The sequence below is a fragment of the Arachis ipaensis genome, chromosome B2 (assembly GCF_059453495.1).
Source record: "Arachis ipaensis isolate K30076 ecotype BB chromosome B2, ASM5945349v1, whole genome shotgun sequence".
NCBI lineage: Eukaryota > Viridiplantae > Streptophyta > Magnoliopsida > Fabales > Fabaceae > Arachis > Arachis ipaensis.
Genome location: NC_142437.1, coordinates 106,113,997 through 106,136,979, shown reverse-complemented (window position 1 = coordinate 106,136,979; position 22,983 = coordinate 106,113,997). Strand labels below are relative to the sequence as shown.

Genomic DNA, 22,983 nt, shown 5'->3' with positions numbered 1-22,983 from the left:
GGAATTGGCCCTCATTTCACACAAACTTTCCCCTAGAAGTCGGTTCCTACCACGACCTGCTCTAAGGAAGTCGGGAACGAAGATTAGCTGGCAGATAATACTAAAATAACTGCCCCTAAAATCTCTCAACCCACTTTCAGGAGTCATATCTCAACTTCCCTAAGATAAAGGGACGGTTATCCACCTTAAAAGGTGGAACTACTTCAACGGTAGTTATTGGTTCACCACTATAAATACCCCGACACCCCCTCAAGTATCTCTAAGTCCCAATACTCTCTAAATCTGCTTACACCCTTGCTGACTTAGGCATCGGAGTGTCTTTGCACTCACTCATACTCACAAGTCGGACGGAGGCTCCAAAGACACGAACCCGCTCGTAGGCTTCCCTCCTCAGACGATTGGGCCAACCCAACGAATCCAGCCCACTAATCTCCGGTTACCCATCGTAACAATTTCTATACTTATTTTTTTTAAAAAAATACTTCTTTTATTTTCGGAGAACAAAAGACCGTTTAAAGTTATAAGTGTACAAAAAAGACTATAAGACTATAAGACTATAAGATGTTTGAAACACCTAGCTACCCGTCAACCACGTACATCTCCAACAAAAATTTCACATAATATACTCAAATAAAGACTTCTCTGATCTCTCAAACACTAAATTATTGATGCCATGGTATGAAGACATCAAATAGGGATTTACATTTTCTTAATCAGTTCGATACATACTATATAGTCTTGCAAAATCAACAAATTTAATAATGTCACAAAACTACAATAATATCCAAACTCCAAAGGGTTTCATCGTATTATATTATGCCTAACTGTACTCCAATGCTTGCTAAGTGTGAACGATGAAATGAAAAGGGTTAGAAACGAAGTTTCAATTTCTTAACTAAATAAAATCACACGTTATTGCCACTAGCTAATGCACAAAGTTGATGGTCCTCACTCCTGCTTGTGGTTGGTTAATCATATATATATTATGCTCTGATAAGTAATCTTGGTAATTAATTTTAATTTGTAGTCTTTTATTTTCAACTATACCTTCCTTTTTTTTATTTTTTTTAACTAACTATATCTCTTTTTGGCTTCAGTGTATAAGATAACTCCAAGAACAGTGAAGGCATAACCACACATTCCTATCATGGAAATTGGATTCTTGAAAATCAAAATTGAGACCACCACTGCAACTGCCCCCTTTGCATTTCCTAAAACCTGCAAATATTTAACTAAATGTATTAGAAAAACATTTTAAAAATCGATCTTTCATTTTCAAAAACAAATGATTCTTTATTCATTTAGTAATTACAAGATTGTTTAAGTGGATTATTTATTTATTTTTTTGGATATTTAATTAACACTTACTTTTAAAAGTTCAAATAATAGTGTCATTTGTTGTATTATAAAGGTTCAATTTTGACTACATATTTTATTTCTATAGTGATTCATCAGAAAATTTACAATTAAGTAACATTATCAACCTAACTTTAGAAGAATGCTCATCTTCAATTTTTCATAGAATTTAATCTATGAAATTCATGAAATTGTTGAATTTATTTCCATATGCAATGCACATGACAAAAAATTGAAAATGTATTAAGAAGCGAAAATTGGAAGAAGTATTAGGACATATATACCTGAAGAGTCAATGCACTTGTGTGTTTTGTCACCAAAAAATTGGTTAGGTTGACAAAATATGCAAGAGAAGAACTGAAGAGCAGAAAACCTATAATTCTGATATCATTTCTTGCTACATCTATTGTGATTTGAATCACATTCTTCTCCATCAACAATGTTGCAGGAAGCAAGACCAACATTGCCATGGGTGCCATATAAAGCAGCAGGTTCATAGAGTTTAACTTTTCTCTGGAAAGTGCACACTCTCAGTTAATTAAATATCTTTTGTTCATTATTTATCATTCTCACATTTCTGTAAAGAATTAATCATAATTTTTTTTTAAGTATGCCCTTGATTAATATATGTAAATAACTAAAATGACAAATATTGTGAAGGAGAGGTAGTAAAAATAGTATAAGGTATTGACAGTGTAACTAGGTATTTTTTAAATATTGTTCTTTATTCAACTTTCAGATGAAAAAGAAAATAAAAAACAAATAACTTTTTGATTTTTTGAATAACTGATACGTAAAAAAAATATTTAAATTAATTAAATAATAATATATTTTAAAAAATGTTAAATAAAGATGGAAAGTTAAATGATAACTAGCATTTTTTGTAATGATTAAAGAGATCAGAGAGAAAATGAACCTTACCCCTCAGAGGACAACAAAAGATCTTGAAGGACCGACTTGAAAGCTCTCGAAAAGGTTGATGAAACGCATATTATAAATCCAAATAGATTGAAACTAGGTTCAGACTGCAGCAAAAAGGTGTTTAAACATGAGAGACAAGGGAAACACACACATACACACATGTTTTAATTTGCATAAACAATTTGATGCTTGGAGAGAAAGGTATGTAGCCAAGGCAGGGATGCTTTTATTTATTTTATTCAAATAACGTAATTTTTCCTCTTATTTTAATTAATCTTATTAAATTTGATTCTTTTCAATAAAAAAGAAAGTTACTTTCAATAATCTATGTAGGCTCAAAGATACTATGCTTATTGCCTTCAATTTTCATGAAATGGTAACTCAATAATCTATCTTCTCCATTATTATGCTGATAATATATAACTGATAAGCAAGACTTTTCCTAAGCCTAACAAACGGTCTTAAGCTCTTATTAGATGATGATCTGCCTTAGCATATAATTGTATAGAATCCCCATCTATCTACATATTATAGCCATGTCTTGTGTTATCTCTAATGTAGCGTTTGGTAGAGAGATAGAGACTGAAAGACTGATACTGAGAGACAAAGACTTAGAGATAGAGACTGAAATAAATCTCAGTATTCTGTTTGGTGCAAAGTAGGAAACAGAAATTGAAATAAGAATGAAGCTCTAATTTAATTTGTACAAAGGATAAAATTAGAATTAATTAATTGAAATGAAGATATTTTCAGTCTCATGTGTCCCTACTTTTTGGAGGTACTGAAATATTGAAATTTTGAAAACAGAGACAGAAATTTTAGTATCAGTTTCTGAACCAACAAACATGATACTGAATCTCAGTCTTCCAATCTCTGCCTTAGTACCTCAAAACAAACGCTACCTAAATGCTCTTAATTGGGGAATGTATAGTAAAGTACCATCATTTTTCAAGCATAGTAGGAATGTATCAATTTTGAAGCAGGGTTTTTGCTTCGGCATGTAATTGAAGTCAAATTTGACCCCCTTAATTTTGGACAAGCAAACGCATGCTTGATGTACAGAAATTAGTCCCACGAAGATGTTTATACTCCATTTGCATGTGCAAACTAAAAAAATATTATATACATGGTTTTAGGGTCACCTAAAAAAAATTAAGTACTCGTGTAAAAATATTTTTATATAAAAATATAAAAATAATAATAGTTAAAATATTATACGTATTAATCACTTTGGTCAAATACATTAAATTATTTAATAATTTTTAATTATTATTTTTATATAAATAATCATCTTAAAAAAATTGAAAATCTTTTCTCTCTACTTTAGCTAAATCGTACACTTATTAAAAAGTTCTACAACCATATAATCTTTAAGAATATTCTAATTAATAATATTATAATTAGAATCATTATCATCACAGTTATCAAATCCGATCTGATTCAGTTGGTCGGATCAAAATTCAGTCATCAATCCGAGTTAGGTCATCGTTTGAATCAGTTAAGCAATTAATTCGGTCAAAATTAATTAAATTCAATAAAATTTGGTCAAATCTATTCACATATTCAGTCAAATCCAGTTAAACTAAAAAAATATTATTTATATACATAATTTTTTTTATGAAATGTATTACATAAATAAAATTAAATTATATTATAAATTAAAAAAATAATATTTTATTAACTATAATATATTTTTTATTTCCATGATTGTTATTTTTATTTTTTTCTATAAATACTTAAAGAGTAATAAATATAAATTTATAAATATTTGAAGAGTATAATAAATATAAATTAATTGATAAGTTGTTAAAATTTAAAAATAATAATTAATTTAATACAAAATAAAACTAAAGAAAAAGATATTTGTTATGGAAATAAAAAATAAAATAAAATTCTTCTTTAATTATGATTGAATCAACTAGTTCAATCTGTGACTTGCCGTTTGAACTAATAATCTAGTGACTCGATAATTTGATTGATTCAATTATTGGTTCGATTACGATAACTATGATTACAATTTACCATACTCAATCTTTATCCATCTTTACAAAGGATCACATAGTCCGTAACAAAATATTAAAGTTGCGTTTGGTTCTAAAAACAAGATTTAAGACACTGAAAACAAGACACAAAAGACAGAACCACAAAAATTAGTGTTCTTGTATTTTGTTTGATGATAAATTAGAATAAATTATGAAAGTTCAATTTATTATCATTTTTTCATTCAAAAAATTTGGAAAAAATATAATAATAAAAAATATAATTATGAAAAATTAATAAAAATAATAAAAAAATAAAAAATAAGTTGTGTCTCTTGTTAGTGTCTCTATATTTTTTTTATTAGAACGAACACAAAATATACTAATTCAATATTTTTAGACACATAATATCTCTTTTTATATCTCATATGTCAAATATGATTTTGTATCTCTATCTCTATTTTAGTATCCGGTGCCTATAAACAAACACAGCCTAAACGACCAAGCGGTATAACAAATTTTTTGAGACATACCAATCTTCCTATCCAAAACAACTTGATTTTAAAAGATCGAATAGTCTCTATTTTTCATTAAAAAAAAAATGATCTCATTTAGTATTAAAAAGAGCAAATATATCTCAAAATAATTAAAAACTGCTTTACCATTTATTTTTTATTATTAAGAGCCGCCACATATTTTTGGTGAAAATGAAAAGTAGCCTAATTGAATATTTCCTCATATATAATTATAACAAAATTTTGACTCAATATAGCTTTTTTTACTTGTCAAACGTGAGTTCCTGTCATTGTTAATTGAATATTCTTGTAACTTGTAAGACTCGTTATAATAAGTTATAACTTTAAGTTATAACTCATATATATTATCAATCAATAATAGATATTCACGCTTAATCTTGCAGCCAGGTAAGGTAGATTTTTCAAATAATTCAGAGAATTGATCGAATTTGCAATTAATGGTACGGTTTCCTTTTTACATCGTCTAAAATAATAAGAGTAACATTAGAGTGCCATCAGAAGAATTTTTTTTTTTTTTTGTCAGTGGTATTTTCTGGTTAGATAGATTAAGAATTAATCTATTATTGCATATCTGAATTTTTTTGAAGGGTCTGTTACTAACAAATAAGTAACTATATGTATGCCTAAGATGAAATTTAAACTCTTAATATTTACTTAAAAAAGATGAGTAAACTGACACTCGACTAACTTAATGTTTAAAAGTATGAATTAAAAATATATTATTAAACAACTAAACAAAAAATATTAAATTAATAGCTAAAAATATTAGTCGAAAACAATAAATTCTACTGACTTAAATCAATTAATTCAACAACAAACCCCAAAAAGAAAGATATTCATGAAGATGTGAATTATTGAAAAATAATGATATATTATTATTACATACCTCACTAGCTATGATGACACCAGCAACAACGGGCAAGAGTGTTGCATAGGTAAGCCAAGCCTCTCTTTTTCTGGTGACAAAATAAGCACAAACCGCAGTGAAGAAAGGTGTGGTGGCACCAATTGCTTGATTGAAAGACACGGGTATGTAATTCAGTGACACATTTCCACAAACAACTGAGAAGCAAAAAACAAGGCTCAGAACACAAATCTTCACCAACTGTTCCCTTGATTGTATGCTTTGAAAAGGGACAATGTCCATCACTTGAATACCAATGAAGCTGAAGATAGAACAACACATCATGTGGCACATGGTGAGAAACACTGGGAACTTGAACCCGTAATTTGTTAGAAGGTACTTGTTCATAAGAAGCACACCGATGTTTGAACTGTACCATGAAGTCACCACCATGATCGTTGACCATGGAATTGAGTCCATCATTATCATCAATATGATGATCTTGATCTAAAAAGAAAAAATGGGCTTGTGTTAAAATATGATTTTTCTTCTCTCTCTTTTATGTTTTTTTTTTATGGAAAATTAAACCTCAGAGAAAGAGACAAAAAGAGCAACTTTGGAAAAAACACACACCTTATATTTAAGGATGATGTGTTAGAAAAGAGAGAAGAGAAAGTTCAACAATGTAGGAAGGTATAAATGTATAATTAAGCTTCATTCCAAATGCATGCTGATATATAAGGACAATTAACTTGTTTCTTCATAACTAGGCTCCTATTTGGTTCTAAGAAGTAAGAACAGATAATAAGATATTAAAAATAAAATATAAAAATAAAAACATAAAAATTAGTATTATTATATTTTATTTAATAATAAATTAAGATAAATTATGAAAATTTAATTTTTTTTTATTTTTTATTTAAAAAGTTGAAAAAAAATATAATAATAAAAATTATAATTATAAAAAATTAACAAAAATAATAAAAAAATAAAAAATAAATTGTGTCTCTTATTAGTATTTTTTTATTAGGATAGACATTAAATATAGGGATAAGTATTGTTTTGGTCCCTCACGTTGAGGGTCGGAATCGAACCCGTCCCTGATATATATTTTTATTTAAAATCATCTTTAAAGTCATATTTGAATTTAAAATCGTCCTTTCTAATAATTTTTTTTAATTTATCCCTAAACTACCCCTAAAATAAAAAAATTATAAAATTAAAAAAATAAATAAAACGCGTTGGGGGGGAGAAAAGGGTTTACGAAGGGGAAGGGGGAAAAGGGAAGGGGGGAGGGGTACGGGGGGGGGGGGGGGTGGACGGCGCCGGCAGCAAAGAGAGGGAGGAGGGGAAGTGGATGAAGCCGGAGAAGAAGCGGGTTTGGGGTGGGGGGAAGGGGAAAGGGGGGAGGGGGACGGCGGCGGAAGGGGGAAAGGACGCGGGGTGGGGGTGGGGGGAAGGGGAGAGGGGGAGGAGGACGGCGACGGCGAAGGGGGAAGGGGGAAGGGGAGAGGGAGAGGAGGAGAGGGAAGGGGAAAGGGGGGAGAGGGACGGCGAGCCACTGCCGTTGGAGTCCGCCTGCTGCCTCCGCCTCGCTTTTGCCGCCTCACGCCTCGCTGCCTCCGCCTTGCCGCCTCACGTCGCCGCCTCCGCCTCGCTTCTGTCGCCTCCGCCTCACCACCTCACGTCGCCGCCTCCGCCTCGCTTCTGCCACCTCACGCCTCGCCACTTCCGCCTCCGCCTCACGCCTTGCTTCTGCTTTCTTGTTTTATGTTTCTGTTTGGTGTTGTTTTTCTTTCTGTTTGGTGTTGTTTCCTGCTTTCTTGGTGGTGGTCTTGGTGGTGGTGGTGGTCTTGGTGGTGGTTGTGGTTGTGGTTGTGGTGCTGGTGGTGGTTGTGGTGGTGGTGGAGGAGGTAATTTTGTTGGTAGTGGTAAGGGTATTTTTGTCTAAAAAAAAATTAAAAGGACGATTGTAATAAAAAAAAACATTAAGTATGATTCTAAATCGAAAATTACGTTGGGGACGGGTTCGATTCTGACCCTCAATGTGAGGGATCAAAACAATACTTATCCCTTAAAGATACTAATTTAGTGTTTTTGAACATACTGTTTCTATCGATATCTTATTTCTCAAATACGATTTTATGTTTCAATATCTCATACCTATAAATAAATAATGTAGCTAGATAACGGAAAAAAAAAATTGAAAATTCATCACTGGTTGGTTTTGTTGCACGCTTTCAATTTTGAAAACTACTTATGTTTTTAGAATGAGTCCCGCTAGGGAAACAATGGACTATTTGTACAATGTGTACAATGGGCTATTGAGTTACAAAATGAAATATCTCATACCTATAAATAAATAATGCAGCTAGATAACGGAAAAAAAATTGAAAATTCATCACTGGTTGGTTTTATTGTACGCTTTCAATTTTGAAAACTACTTATGTTTTTAGAATGAGTCCTACTAGGGAGACAACGGACTATTTGTATTGTTGCATACTTTTAATTTTGAAAACTACTTATGTTTTTAGAATGAGTCTCGCTAGGGAGACAACTAGACCTTTCGGATCTAGCGCTTTAATACCATGTCATGATACTACTCATCCCAAAAATTTCAGCTGATGAAAAAAGGTAATACTAATGGTTATATCTCTATTACTCCATAAACCTCCATTATACACATTGTACAAATATTCTATTGACTCCTCATACTTTCTCTTTATATGGTGATTTTATTTAAGAAAAATATTAGGAAAGAGAGACGGAGGGAGAGAGAAACTTAGAATACCTTTGGTTTATATTTTTATTTTCTATTTTCTATTTTTATTTTCAGTATTTTTTGTTTTTTAAATTTTGTGAAAAAAAAATATAAAAATAGTAAAAATAATATAATTTTATTTTTTATTTTCACTTCTTATTTTTATTTTTTTATAAAATTTAAAAAATAAAAAATATTAAAAATAAAAATACAAACCAAATACACCTTTTGTTTAATAGTATTCTTTAGACTCTACCCAAATTTATGCTTTTTTTTTTACAATAAATGACTCTTCTCATCACTTGATACTCCATAAACCACATGTTTATTAATTGATAAGTCTTTTCTCACCTAGCATAACAACACAAAGAATGAAAATATATGTTTGTTTTTATTTAATTGATAGTCTTCAATAATTTCTGTGATTTTAATAAAATATCAACTAAACAGTTTTTATTATATTTCTTTAGAAATTAGGTAACCAAAACATAAATATTAAATCTATTTAATAAAATGTATGATAATAGATAAGTAACTTATACAATCAGGTAATCCACAGGATAAATTAAATAACTAATTTTAATTCAGTGTACAGTGTAAGTTCATAGTATATAACCTGTGAGAGGGTATGTTAGTTATAGCTCTAGGTGAATCATAATTCATAATATACCACAATTCCAACTAGAAGCTGACAAGTCATTAGTACTAAATAATATATAATTAATTGCCGTCCTTAATAAGTTAATAATAATACTAACAAGAACGATGGATTATTAAATTCGCATTGAAAAAATTGTAGTAGTGATGAGCCCAAACCAAGGCGCAATACAAGATAGTAGCAAAAAACAAAGAAAACTCAACGAGGTTTGACTACTTAAAGCTTACATTTAGGCATAAAAGTAATCCAAATTAAATATTAATCAGAAGATATATAGTACTAAAATAGTGATATTAGCTGCATTTCTACTAATCTCAAATTCAAGTTTCAAATGCGCATGAAAAGTATTTCGTAGAGTATATACCCATTTTTAGTCCTCAAAGAATTTTAAACTGGACATTTTAGTTCCCAACTAAAATTAATTAGTCGATTGGTCCCTAACAATTAACTCCGTCAGTCATTTAGGTCCTTAGCTCCGTCAACTCTAACGGAAGACAAAATGGTCCCTGAAAACTCTAACATGGGACAAAATGATCCCTGACAACTCTAACAAGGGACAAAATAATCCCTGACCCCTTAATTCGAAAACGACACTATTCTTTCCCAATTTTCATCATATCTCGCATAATCCTAACATTCATACTCTCCTTCTTCACCTTCACAGTCTTCTTTTCCATCTTTTCCTTCCTCCTCTTTAGCTCAAAGATTAAGCCATGGTGTAATTGTCACACGTGTCGCACCTACCTCAATATGTCATGGACCACACACTTCCTAAATCTTTGTGACTGGTACATCCACCTCCTCTGTACTTCATCCACCAAAAGCATCCACTTCCATGTCTTTGATAACATCACCTCCAACACCGACAACGTCCACAACATCTTCAAGACCAAGTTCCACAACTATTCCAAGGGCACACCTTTCTCCACTCTCCGGCAAGCAACATAGATTGTTGGACATTAGGATATCATGAGAAGATTCTCCTTCGACATCATATGCAAATTCTCATTTGAAATAGACACCGAGTGCTTCATTCCTTCTCTTTCGGAGTCTTAACAAATGACTTGCTGTCTGGATTCATGGGATCCATCGAAGACGACAACTAGTTGAGAGACATAGGCATTAGTTTCCTGAGTATAAATTGGTTGAGAACAAGTTGAGGATTTTTTTCTTTTTTTTAGATAATTACATCTCCACCCAATTCCAAACAAAGTGGGCGTAGTTCCAAAAAAATAGTAACAAAAACAGAGCAATAACTACAAAGAAAACATAAAAACTAGCATAAAAAGCAAACAGTGAGCAAAAGAATATAATGATTTTAGCTCCTCCAAAGACACTTCAAGATGAACCCGATCTTATACAACATCAAATCATGATCATTCTCCTTTCAATTTTTACTCTGCAGAATTATTGGCCTTTTTCATAGATCAGTAAATCATGCATCAAAAATCAACTTCATATGTCTTCTTATTTTCCTTAGACTTGATATTTACACTCATAAGTACATCAATTACTCCTATATTGTCGATCTTGACACCATCGATTTGTGCATTCTACAACTTCCTCCTTTAACTTCTCTAATACCAACACTCCATTATTAAAGACAATGTTATTTCTATATCTCCATGTGCACCATATTACAGAAAAAAATAACACCATCCACACTTTCTTCATATCTTTTTTTATCTTTCTATCCATCCACACCTCAAAGCATTCTTTGGTGGTTCCTGGCCAAACCCAAATCACACTCCAATCCACCAAGATTGATCCCCACAACTTCCATATACGATCACATGAAAAAGCAAGTGATGTACCGTCTCCAATCTATCCTTATATAAGACACAAAAGGATTCCGCTTCTGGTACAATCTTAAACTTACATAATCTATCTCTAGTATTCAATCTTTCTAAAATTACAAATCACATCAGCAACTCAACCCGTGGAGGATTTTTTTTTCTTGTGAACATTAAATTTATAGAGTGTACATTGTATAGTTTGATGTTACAGTGTTAGACTGTTAGTGTTATGCGAGATATGATGGAAATTGGGAGAGAACAGTGTCGTTTCTGAACCGAGGAGATCAGGGACCATTTTGTCCCCTGTTAGAGTTGTTAGGGACTATTTTGTCCTCCGTTAGAATTAACGGAATAAAGGACCTAAATGACTGACAGAGTTAATTGTTAGGGACCAATCGACTAATTAATTTTAGTTGAGGACTAAAGTGTCCAGTTTAAAATTCTTTGAGGACCAAAATGGGTATATACTCTATTTCGTAATAATTTGCTAGATTCAAAGTTTCAAACCATCCCACTACTACTACACACAATTCCTTATGCAAGATATTTTGCGATAGGTTTTAGGTTTGGGTTTCGATATATAGAACCCAAGCATTAGTATAGTACTAACGTGCATTAACGTACCACGCACTTTGTCAAAAGAAGACGCCAATTTAATCTAATATCAATTATCAATTATTTACCATGCCTTTCACTTGCCTAAATTTGTTAAAAATGTTCAATTTTATTTTAAAATTTTTTTATTTGTATTAAATATATCTCTAGCAGTTAAATTATCAATAAATTTAATATCAATTCAACAATAATACTTAACAACTGAACTAGCATTGTAAAATTATCATTGAATTAATTTTAAATTTTTTAAAAATTAACTATCAGTATATTTGATATAAATAAAATTTTTTTATAACAATATTAAAATAATATTTTTTTTTATTTTTAACAAATTTTAAAAACAAAAAATATATTCTACCTTATACATAAATTATTAGCTAGACTATACAAATTGGACTTAATTAGTCTAAATTCTCTTAATTAGCTTCGAAAACAAGCGTAATTAATTTTTTTCCTTTGCCATCAACGAAAGCCTTCAAAAGTCAACCTATTATATATGCAAATCTCCACCTTAATTTAATTTTTTATTAGGTCTTATATATAATGAGTAAAGTATCATTTTTGTCCTCAATGTTTGGGGTAAGTTCTATTTGTCCTTAACGTTTAAATCGTCCTATTTGTACCGCTAACGTTTATAAAAGTGATTCAATGTCATTTTACTATCAATTATACTAACAAATCAGATTATATTTTTCAATTATTTTCACTTGGATGTATTCATTCTCAATTAAGTCTCACTTGAATGTGTTCGATTTTAATATTATATCTACTATTTGTGTTTAGATTCAATTATGTCCCTAGAAAAGTGAATTATATATATAAATGTTGTAGGAATTAGTTTCAACTTTTGATAAGCTATTTTTCGGAGTGGATCATCAATTCTATCCCAAACATTTATATTCTAACTTCAAGAAGAGATTTTTAAAACTCAAACTAAAGCGTTCATGATGTGTAATTGACGGCAGGATAACATTGAATCACTTTTACAAACGTTTGGGATACAAATAGGACGATTTAAATATTAGGAACACAAATAGAATTTATCCCAAACGTTGATGACAAATACGATACTTTACTACTCTATATATAATTGACAAAAGTTTGATCAGGACTAATAATTTTATTTTTTATTGGTCAGTATTTTTAGTTAGTAGTCTAATAATTTAGTTCAATAACTCAATATCATGTTTTTAGTTGATATTTTAAATATTGTTAACTTACTGATGATCAAAAATAATAAATTTTAATTTTTATAGTATTTCTTTTTATAATTTTCATAGTCGCCCTTTTTCAAATGCGCTTGTAAGGACAAACTAAAAACAGCATCCTTTAAGGAAACATTTGCATTATAGCTCCACACAGGACAAAAAAAAAGGCTTTAGCTTTATGAAGAGTGTGAAGATCACATTTTATCGACAAAAGAGAATATATTACTATTTTTCATTTTTAACATATAAAACCATATAGATATTTTAATTAAAACAACTGCCTTAATTAGTGTTTTTAAAATCTAAAAATATAAATACATAAACTTTTAAAATACCAAATAAAAAATATTAACTTAAAAAGTGCTAAAAAGGGTGTTGATAGCTTTTTACCACGTTTTTTGAACTATCAACACGCTTTTGAAAGGGTCACATCCGCCAGCGTGTCGGTTGCTCTATCGCCACATTTTTGTAGATCTATCGGCACGCTTTCTTTTTTGCTACGCTTTCAACTCTTGCCACGCTTAAAAGCGTGGCCATAGGTGTTAACCTATCGGTACGATTTAAAAGCGTACTGAAAAATTCACATATCGCCACGCTTTTGAAGCGTGCCAAGAAAGCTAGTTTTCAGTACACTTCAAAAGCGTGCCGTTAGAAAAATATACGGCTACGCTTTTTAAGCGTGCCAATCATGGTTCTGAAAACCGAACCGGACCGGCCGGTTCAACCGGATTAACCGGGAACCGGTCACCTAGCCGGTCCGGGTAAGGTCAGAAACCGCTTGGCAAAAAACCGATGAAAAAACCGGTCGAACCAGCGGTTAACCGGTGAACCGGTAGAACCGTCCGGTTTTTTAGCGGGTTTTTGGTTTAAAAATATAACCCTAAACGGCGTCGTTTTGTATCTTTAAAAAAAAAAAAAAGAAAGAAAAAAAATAAAATAAAACCACACACGGACACACCCCACGTCCCTACCCCTCTCTCTTCTCTCTCACTCTCACATTCACCATAATCCCTAATTTAACCAACTAACCCTATCAGAGCCCCCAGCCGCCGCCACTCTTCTCTTCCTCATCGTCTCTGTGCTCGTCGCGAAGCCCCACCAGCCACCGTGCCGCCATTGTTCTCCTCCTCACCGTCTCTGTGCTGGTCGTGAAGCCCGCTTCTGTGATCGTCATCATCGACAGTGACAGAGGGTGCCGTCGTCGTCATCCTCCTCGATCCTCTTCTCCTCTACGTCACGAGAACGGTTGCTCAATCATCTTCAAGCGCGTCTTCTCCTCCGTGAATCTCTGCCCCAGAGCCTCACCGTGGAATCTCTGCTCGGTTCCTCGCCGTCGCAAACTGATCCTCTTCTGAGCTCATTGTCACCGTCTTCCTCCCTCGCCGTGTCTCCAGTAAGCCACTGCTTCTTTAGTTTCGATTTCTAAGATTCTGGCTTCTGAGTTTGATTTTTTGTACTAGATTCTGAGTTGGGATTGTGTTCTGAGTTGGGTTGTTGCTTAATGTGATTCTGAATTTAATTTGGATGGTTTCACTTGGTTTTTCTGTTTCTGGATTTGGAGATTGAGTTGTCTGTATTTTGAGTTTTTGTTGAAAAGCATTGAATTTGTTGAACCTAGTAGGGTTTGGTTAGTTATAAGAGGCTTGTTGCACAATAAGAGATTTCATCAATGTGTTATTCAATTGATTTGTATATTGGCAGCCCAAAAAGGGATAATTGAATTGTATAAGAGAATAATTAGCCTTGGCTTGACAATGTTGCCTGCAAGATCACTTCTTTGATGCAGCAATAGCCAGTAAAGTCCTAATCTTCACAAACTAAAGTTAAGGTTTTCTCCAAATCTATCCAATATTTATTCTTGAGCAAAGCCTGGAACAGAACGATAGGAATAATAGCCTACCTCAGGGTTGTTGTCTGGAACTGGATCATTGCTTTGAGTCTGGAGAGGGAGAAGCGTTGGTTTACTGATCTCTTTTAGCCTACCTCAGTCTCATTTTGAAGTATAACTTTAAAATTATTTTCATATTAAAATTTTTTTTACTTACAAATTAATGAATTTAAATATGTAAAATTATATATTAAATTTGTAATAATTTTATTTAATATTTAATTAAACCGGTTGAACCCCGGTTGAACCCCGGTCGAACCTCTGAACCAGTGAACCAGTTGCTTTACCGGTTTATTGACCGGTCCGGTTCTCGCAACCTTGGTGCCAATAGCTACATAAACCCTTCACTAGGCCACTTCATACTACTTTCAACATTGGAAAAGCCAGCATAATCAACATTAAATAACCAATAATTATACAAAAACTAAATCATGTTATTAAAATAAACTTTATATAAAAATACAAAAATAAACTGGCACAAGAAAATTGAAAAAATCAAAAGAAAAGAAAACAAATTCACTGTGAAGTCATCACTTTGCAAAGTAAAATTTATAACATCTAAATCACACTATTCAGCTGAGTGTACAACTTCGAGTGTGGCAATAAAAAAGCGTGGCCAAATTTCAAATAAGTGGCCACCTTCGTAAAAGCGTATCGATTTTCTTCTATGATCACACTTTTCAAGCGTAGCCAAATTACAAATCAGTGGCCACCCTCACAAAAACGTGGCCATTGACTATTTTTAAACACGCTTTAAGAGCGTAACAAGAAAAAGTGTACCAATAGACATTTTTTCTTATAATGTACGTTCAACAAATACAAACACATTTTCAATAAATATTACTAAACACACCGTTGGAATAAAAAATGGTTTTGCACTCAGGGACACTGAAAGTATGTTTGGGAAACAACTAGCTATTGATGTGTGTTGATAACATACACCTCGCATCATTTCTACAAGCAGTACTAATCGGTTAATCCTATTCACAAGCAACCAATTCAACCCTTTTTAATTTTGATACTAGTTTATAGGATTATTTTTTAACGATATATAAAATTTGATGAACTTAGTATTATATGAAGATCACAAATTTGATTCTCCGATGTTTAAAGTTTAACTTTTTTTATTTTTAAAATATAAAACTAACCTTTCGATTTGTGAACTTAGTTCTTACACAAATCTAGCTTTTTGATTTATACATGTTTTAGTATTAAAAAATTTTTAAATATGCAAATCAAATTCTCTTATTTATAATTACCTCCATACTAAATTAAAATATACCACTTTTTTATAATAGAAAATAATACAACACTAATTTTTTTATATAAAAAAATAGTTCCAATTCAATTCAATATATTTGTAGATAAAATTGACAGTTTAATCTACAGCAAGATTAAAATCAAGGTAGAATAAACTAAAAATAAATTAGGTGCGAATTTAGGATAAATTTTATCTGATTTATCCATATTCTTAATATATTATAATAAATGATTAAAATTTATTATATATATAAAATAAATTAATTGAGAATTAAATTTACATACTCTCGTTTTTTAAATTTTATATAACTACTAAATGAATCATTTTAAATAGGACGAGTTATCTAAATAAAATGAATGAATTTTAGAATTATCCAATTACAACTTTTTCTAAAGTGTTACACGTTTGAACTTTTTCATATATCTATGTAAACTATTACAGAATGTAACAATTTCCAAACGCGATTTAGGTGGAGTTAATACTAATTTAGTACTAAATTAATACTAATAGAATATTAGTAGAATAGAAATAAAACCGTCTTTTTTATATACTCTCTTCGATTTTATTATTATTGTGCACTTTACGCAATCGATCTGATTATGTAAATACCCTTTCAACATAACGTAGGTTCTTCCGGCGAGAGGTTAAAAGCGTCTTTTGACGGAACAGGAAGAAGCGATCACAATTTCTTGGCATTTTTTTTGTGTTGGGTTTATTGTCATCAAAGTGTTTTTCTGAAGGAGTTATTTATGTATAAACTGTTAGAAAGAGCAGTGGTTTATATTAATATATTGCTTGGATAATTCGTTGTACTCTGTAACGATTATACACCTATTATGCAGCACTTTATAATTTTGTCTACAGAGAACATCATTAGCAATTAGCATTAGCTTATCTGTTGTTTTGATTTTTCACCGTATTCTTTGATTGAGTAGATCAAAGATTAATTTATCATCAAATCTTGTATATATATTGTTAATCTTTAACTCATTCAAATGTCATAACTATCTCCTATTTCAGTTTAACTATAATTTTTTACTATCTATGATTCTAATATACTAAATAAAAAGATTAAATTAAATAAAAAACTATTAAAAAAATACTAAAGAATACTAAAAATACTAGAGAGAGTACTAAAAATTATTAAAAAAATATTAATATTTATTTTTAAAAAATTATTTAAAACTTTTTTTTATTTTATTATTGATTATTAAATTTTCTTTCTCATCTTCAATCTCATAAATATTAAATAATAATGAAAAAACTAAAAACACATTAAGAGGGTTAAAAGAAATAAAAATAAAAAAAGAAAAAATTTATCTACTGAATTAGATAATATATTTATTTATTTAGACTAAAAATATTAAAATCATCCCTAATTAATAATTATGCATACACTTTACTGTAAAATGAATGATTGAAGGCGGAATAACAATTTTTACTACTTGAATTTGAGTTCGTACTCATTTATTTTTATTTAGAGTAGTAAGTTCATTATAAAAAAAATTAATAAAATAAGATTAAATTATAAGGTTAGTTCCTGTATTTTTAGTAAAATTGTAAATTGGTCCCTTTATTTTAAAAGTTTATAATTGGATCTCTAAAGATAATTAAAATTTGTAATTTAGTTCCCGTCATTCAAAAAGTGTTTGATTTAACAGAATATTCTCAATATATATTCTGAGAATATTTTGTTAAATCAACACTTTTTGATGGGCAACTAAATTACAAATTTTAATTTTTTTTAGGGATCCAATTACAAACTTTTAAAGTGTAGGGACTAATTTGCAATTTCACTAAAAGTGTAGGAACTAACGGTGTAATTTAACCATAAAATAATTTAATTTTAATTCATGTCTCAAATTAATATAGTTAGATTGGTTTAGTTATTAGCTCATTAGTACTAATTGCTAATGATCTTTTTCGTATTATCCTAGGCAAAATTATAAAGTGTTACATAACATGTGTATAATCCGCTATAAAATACAGCAAATTATCCTAGGCAACATATTAACATAAACCAATGCCCCTTATAGTGTTTATGCATAAACAACTCCTTCAAAAACCATTGGACCCTATAGCTATTTCTGTTCAAACATTTGCTCCACCTAGCCGTGCTAGCCTCCCTTGTTGATTTTATAAACTCCTAGCGTCTTGGATAATTTTAAAATTCATTCATTTTATTTAAATAATTTGTCCTTTTAATTATTATATATATTTATTTTTTACAAATCTTACTAGAAATAAACTTAATATATAAAATAATTTTAATTTAGACTTAATTTTATATTTTTTATTAGTATGTTTATGAAATATAAAATAATTACATATTGTATTTAGTTAAAAAAAATTAATTTTCTTATGAATAGGATTGGTTATGATAGATTTTGTAACTTTAGGCTGCCAATAAAATTAGAATTAAGAAATTTTTAACTTACAAACAAAGATAAGATTAAATTTTTAAAAAATTTTAAATCCACCAAAAAAGAATAATACTACTCATCCAATGTTTTTGTTAATTAAATTTAACCAAGTTTATTAATTTAACATCAACAAAAATCAATTATAAATAACATTATTTCTAGTGTTATTATTTAACTTAATTAGATTTAATTCATAAAAAAACTTAAATGTATAATATTACTTTATATAAAATATTAAAATTAGAGTGGAATCAAATTTTATTCTACCTTATTCATGGCCATCCTTAGTTACTACTCTTTTATTGCCTAGCTACCAATCTTACATGATTTTTCAGATTTTATAGAGAAAAATTAAAAAATCTCAACATTTTTACTTCAACTTCATGATTAAAATTCATTCCTTTTACCCTTTTTTCGAAACAATAAAACAACTCAAATTCTCCGTAAAAAAGATAGAAAGATATTTTTTTCTTTGTAAAGCACGATTTATCAATATTCAAATATGATATAATATGCTCCTTATTTATTGTTATATTAAGAATAAATTAAAAAAATGTCTATCAATTATCAAAGTGCTGAAAAATATTTTTTAAATTTATTAATCATAAAAATATTTTAAAAATATTTTAAAATATTGTTACGGATCCGACCCACGGACCCCCGCATACCCGGTTACCCGAGGACAACCCGCTTTGACACGGAGGCCCAAATACCGGCCCTTCAAAGCCTCTAACCCAAATATCTCTCTTATCCTAACCAAATAAAGATAAGATAAGATATTCACCGTCACCTATAAATAAGAGGACCCAGGTCCCCCCAGGTATTCATTCATTCCACACACTTTCTACCTCTTAGATCCATTCTGACTTGGGCGTCGGAGTGTCTTTGCAGGTACCCCCCCCCATTGCTCCAAGTCAAGCGACCCGGCTCCAGCACTGTCCGCGGGTTCCCGATCCACTCTTCAACCCGTACCAGAGACATCTCGTACATTGGCGCCGTCTGTGGGGAATCTGCATAAGCTGGGCCCAATGGGGGACGTCCTAGTGGAAACCCCCTCAAGCCAGGAGGATTCTCAACCGATTAACCCAACCCCCGAACACCGTGAAGTCCCGAACCAAGCAAGAATAGCAAGCGCTATCCAAAACGCGAACAATCGCGACATCACGGACCAACGACACCCAGAGAAAGCTGGCGACAAAGCAGCACAGATCATCCAAGATCTCTGCCTCCGAGTTCAAGAACTTGAAGGCAAAATAACCAATAAAGGAAAACACAACAACGAGCACGGAAGCCATGCAACCTCCAAATCAAGATCTCACCGCGGTAGGTCGCCAACCCGACGACACGACAGAAGAGACGGTCGCAGCTCATCACGCGACCACAGACACGAGAAATCGCCAGAACGGCGATACAACAAGAAACATACCCGTAGCGCTTCTCGAGATCTGAGTTATCAACATTACTCGGACGAAGATCGGAGGGATCGAAATACTAAACGCACAAGAAACGACCATACAATAATGGGAGCTACACCCTTCACGGAAAGAATTCTAAGGGCAAAACTCCCCAAAGGCTTCGACAAACCTACCGACATGAAGTACGACGGAACTAAAGATCCACAAGAGCATCTAACAGCTTTTGAGGCCAGAATGAACCTAGAAGGAGCGACCGACGCGGTCCGATGCAGAGCCTTCCCGGTAACCCTCGCCGGGCCAGCGATCAAATGGTTCAACGCCCTCCCGAACGGATCCATAGCCAGCTTCCACGATATTACACGAAAGTTCATGGCCCAGCTCACTACCAGGATCACCAAAGCCAAACACCCCATCAGCTTACTAGGGGTCACGCAAAAACAAGAAGAATCCACAAGGAAATACCTCGACCGCTTCAACGACGAATGCCTAACGGTCGACGGACTCACGGATTCCGTCGCAAGCCTTTGCCTGACCAATGGGCTAATGAACGAAGATTTTCGCAAACACCTCACCACCAGACCGGTATGGACCATGCATGAGATCCAGAACGTCGCCAAAGATTACATCAACGACGAAGAAGTCAGTCAGGTCGTTACCGCCAACAAACGGCATCACGGCAACGCCCAGCGCGGCAACTCGGCTTCTCACCAAAACCCCACACTCAAAGAGAATCAACGGGACCACCCCAGGCCGACCAGCCGACCACCGAGAATAGGCAAATTCTCAAACTACACGCCCCTGACAGCACCAATTACTGAGGTATACCACCAAATAGCAGATCGAGGCATCATTCCGAAAGCACGGCAACTCAAAGAAAGGACAGGAGGCAACAAGACCCTTTACTGCGAATACCACCGAGGTTACGGTCACAGAACACAAGATTGTTTCGACCTTAAAGACGCCATTGAACAAGCCATACGAGACGGCAAACTCCCAGAATTCGCCAAAATCATCAGAGAACCGAGACGCACGGAGAGAGACAGATCGTCGGAGAGGGAAGGACGTAACCCGAGAACCTAAAAGCAACCCCCGAGGGAAAACCCAGAAGAAGATCCAACCATCATAGTAAACGTCATCACAGGCAAGGACATATCAAGCAAGTCAAAACTAACAATGAAGAAAGACCTCAAGATAATGGCGGTAAGGAACCAAGTCCCAACCTCCGCGGACGACAATACGATAACGTTCTTACCAGAGGACTGCCAACACGGCACCTCAGCCGAGGACGCTCCTTTCGTCATCTCAGCTAGAATCGGAACAGGACTCGTACGAAGAATACTGGTAGACACCGGGGCAGACTCAAACATCCTTTTTCGGGGAGCCTTCGATAAACTCGGACTCCGCAACGACAACCTCCAAACACACCGCCACGGCGTCACGGGACTCGGAGACAACTTCCTCAAACCAGACGGCTCAATCACACTTCCCATCACCATAGGAACGAGCAGCCAAAAGAAGACAATTCTATCTGAATTCGTAGTCCTAAAGGACTCCACAGCCTATAACGTGATTCTCGGAAGGAAAACAATCAACGACTTCTCCGCAGTTATCTTTACCAAATACCTCCTTATGAAATTCAGAACCGACGACGGCTCCGTCGGCACCATTCACGGAGACCGAGAAGTCGCAGCCGAATGCGACAACACCAGCCTAGCCCTAAGGAAGAAATCACGAGATGCGGCCGGTGTATTCCTAGCCGATCTGGATGCCCGACAAGACGGCCAACCCAGGCCGGAACCAGAAGGAGATATGGAAAAATTACAAATAGGGCCAACCAAGGATGAGTACACCTTCATTAACAGGAACCTACCATACGACCTCAAAGAGGAGCTCTCTCAACTCCTGAAACAAAATAGGGACCTGTTTGCATTCACACCGGCCGACATGCCGGGAATAAGCCCCGACCTAATGTCTCACCGTCTAGCCGTGGATCCCAAAGCTAAACCAATAGCACAAAGGAGAAGAAAAATGTCACCGGACCGAGCCACCGAGGTCAAAAAACAAGTTAAAGCCCTACTCGAGGCCAACTTTATCCGAGAACTCCCCTACACGACTTGGCTAGCCAACGTCGTACTGGTGAAAAAATCTAATGGGAAGTGGCGAATGTGCGTCGACTACACGGACCTCAACAAAGCTTGCCCGAAAGACGCCTTCCCCCTACCAAACATCGACGGATTGGTAGACGCTGCATCCGGTCACCGATACCTCAGCTTCATGGACGCATACTCCGGATACAACCAGATTCCGATGCACCGACCAGACGAAGAGAAAACAGCGTTCATCACCCCAGACGGGACGTACTGTTACACAGTAATGCCCTTCGGCCTAAAAAACGCTGGAGCAACCTATCAAAGACTAGTTAACAAGATATTCCGAGACTTATCCGGTAACAAATTAGAAGTCTACATAGACGACATGCTCGCCAAGACCGAATCCGGCGAACAACTAACCGACGACCTCAAAGTCATAATGAACACCCTACGAAAGCACCAGATGCGGCTCAACCCGGCAAAATGCGCCTTCGGAATGGAGGCAAGAAAGTTTCTCGGCTTCATGATTACGCAACGCGGAGTTGAAGCAAACCCAGAAAAATGTCGCGCCATCCTCGAGATGACGAGCCCCAAAAACCTCAAAGACATCCAAAGGCTTACCGGCCGACTAACGGCGTTGTCACGATTTCTCGGGGCTTCGGCCCAAAAAGCGACCCCCTTCTTCAAACTAATGAAAAAAGAAGCCCCCTTCAAGTGGGAGACGGAATGTGAAGAAGCATTTCAACACTTCAAAAAGGTCCTAGCGGAACCACCAATCCTCGCCAAACCCCAGACGGGGGAAACACTTTACCTATACCTCTCCATAACGGAAGAGGCGCTCGCAGCAGCACTCGTCCGTGAAAACGAGAAAAAGGAACAAAAACCCATATACTTCATAAGCAAAGTCCTACAAGACGCGGAAGCCCGCTACTCACGCTTAGAAAAGCTAGCTTTCACACTCCTTACGGCCTCCCGACGCCTACGACAATACTTCCAAGCTCATCCCGTGACGGTTCGAACCGACCAAGCGGTCAAACAGGTGTTACAGAAACCCGACCTAGCTGGAAGAATGCTAGCGTGGTCCATTGAACTATCTCAATTCCAGATCAAATTCGAACCCCGGAATGCGATCAAAGCACAAGCTATGGCCGACTTCATCGCCGAGATGACCCCGGGAAAGCTCACCCCCGAATCATGGAAACTACATGTCGACGGCTCATCAAACTCCACCT

The 22,983-nt window shown here is 33.9% G+C and overlaps 1 protein-coding gene across 1 annotated transcript; it reads right to left on the bottom strand.

The window, feature by feature from the left end:
• Nucleotides 1–645: 645 nt before the first annotated feature.
• Nucleotides 646–6,345, bottom strand: LOC107628456 (putative sugar phosphate/phosphate translocator At3g11320). Its single transcript, XM_016331117.3, has 4 exons — nucleotides 5,679–6,345; nucleotides 2,278–2,381; nucleotides 1,641–1,869; nucleotides 646–1,218 (listed from the first exon to the last, which is right to left on the bottom strand). The coding sequence occupies exons 1-4, from the start codon at nucleotides 6,123–6,125 to the stop codon at nucleotides 1,072–1,074; spliced, it is 927 nt and encodes a 308-aa protein (XP_016186603.1). The 5' UTR covers nucleotides 6,126–6,345; the 3' UTR covers nucleotides 646–1,071.
• Nucleotides 6,346–22,983: the final 16,638 nt, after the last annotated feature.

Bases quoted from the DNA above. Each gene is read 5' to 3' on its own strand.
- LOC107628456 (XM_016331117.3), bottom strand. From the start codon at position 6,125: ATGATAATGATGGACTCAATTCCATGGTCAACGATCATGGTGGTGACT. The intron at 2,382-5,678 runs GTATGTAATAAT...TTTTTGCTGCAG, and splicing joins GTGTCATCATAGCTAGTGAG to TCTGAACCTAGTTTCAATCT. The intron at 1,219-1,640 runs GTATATATGTCC...AAATATTTGCAG, and splicing joins CAAGTGCATTGACTCTTCAG to GTTTTAGGAAATGCAAAGGG.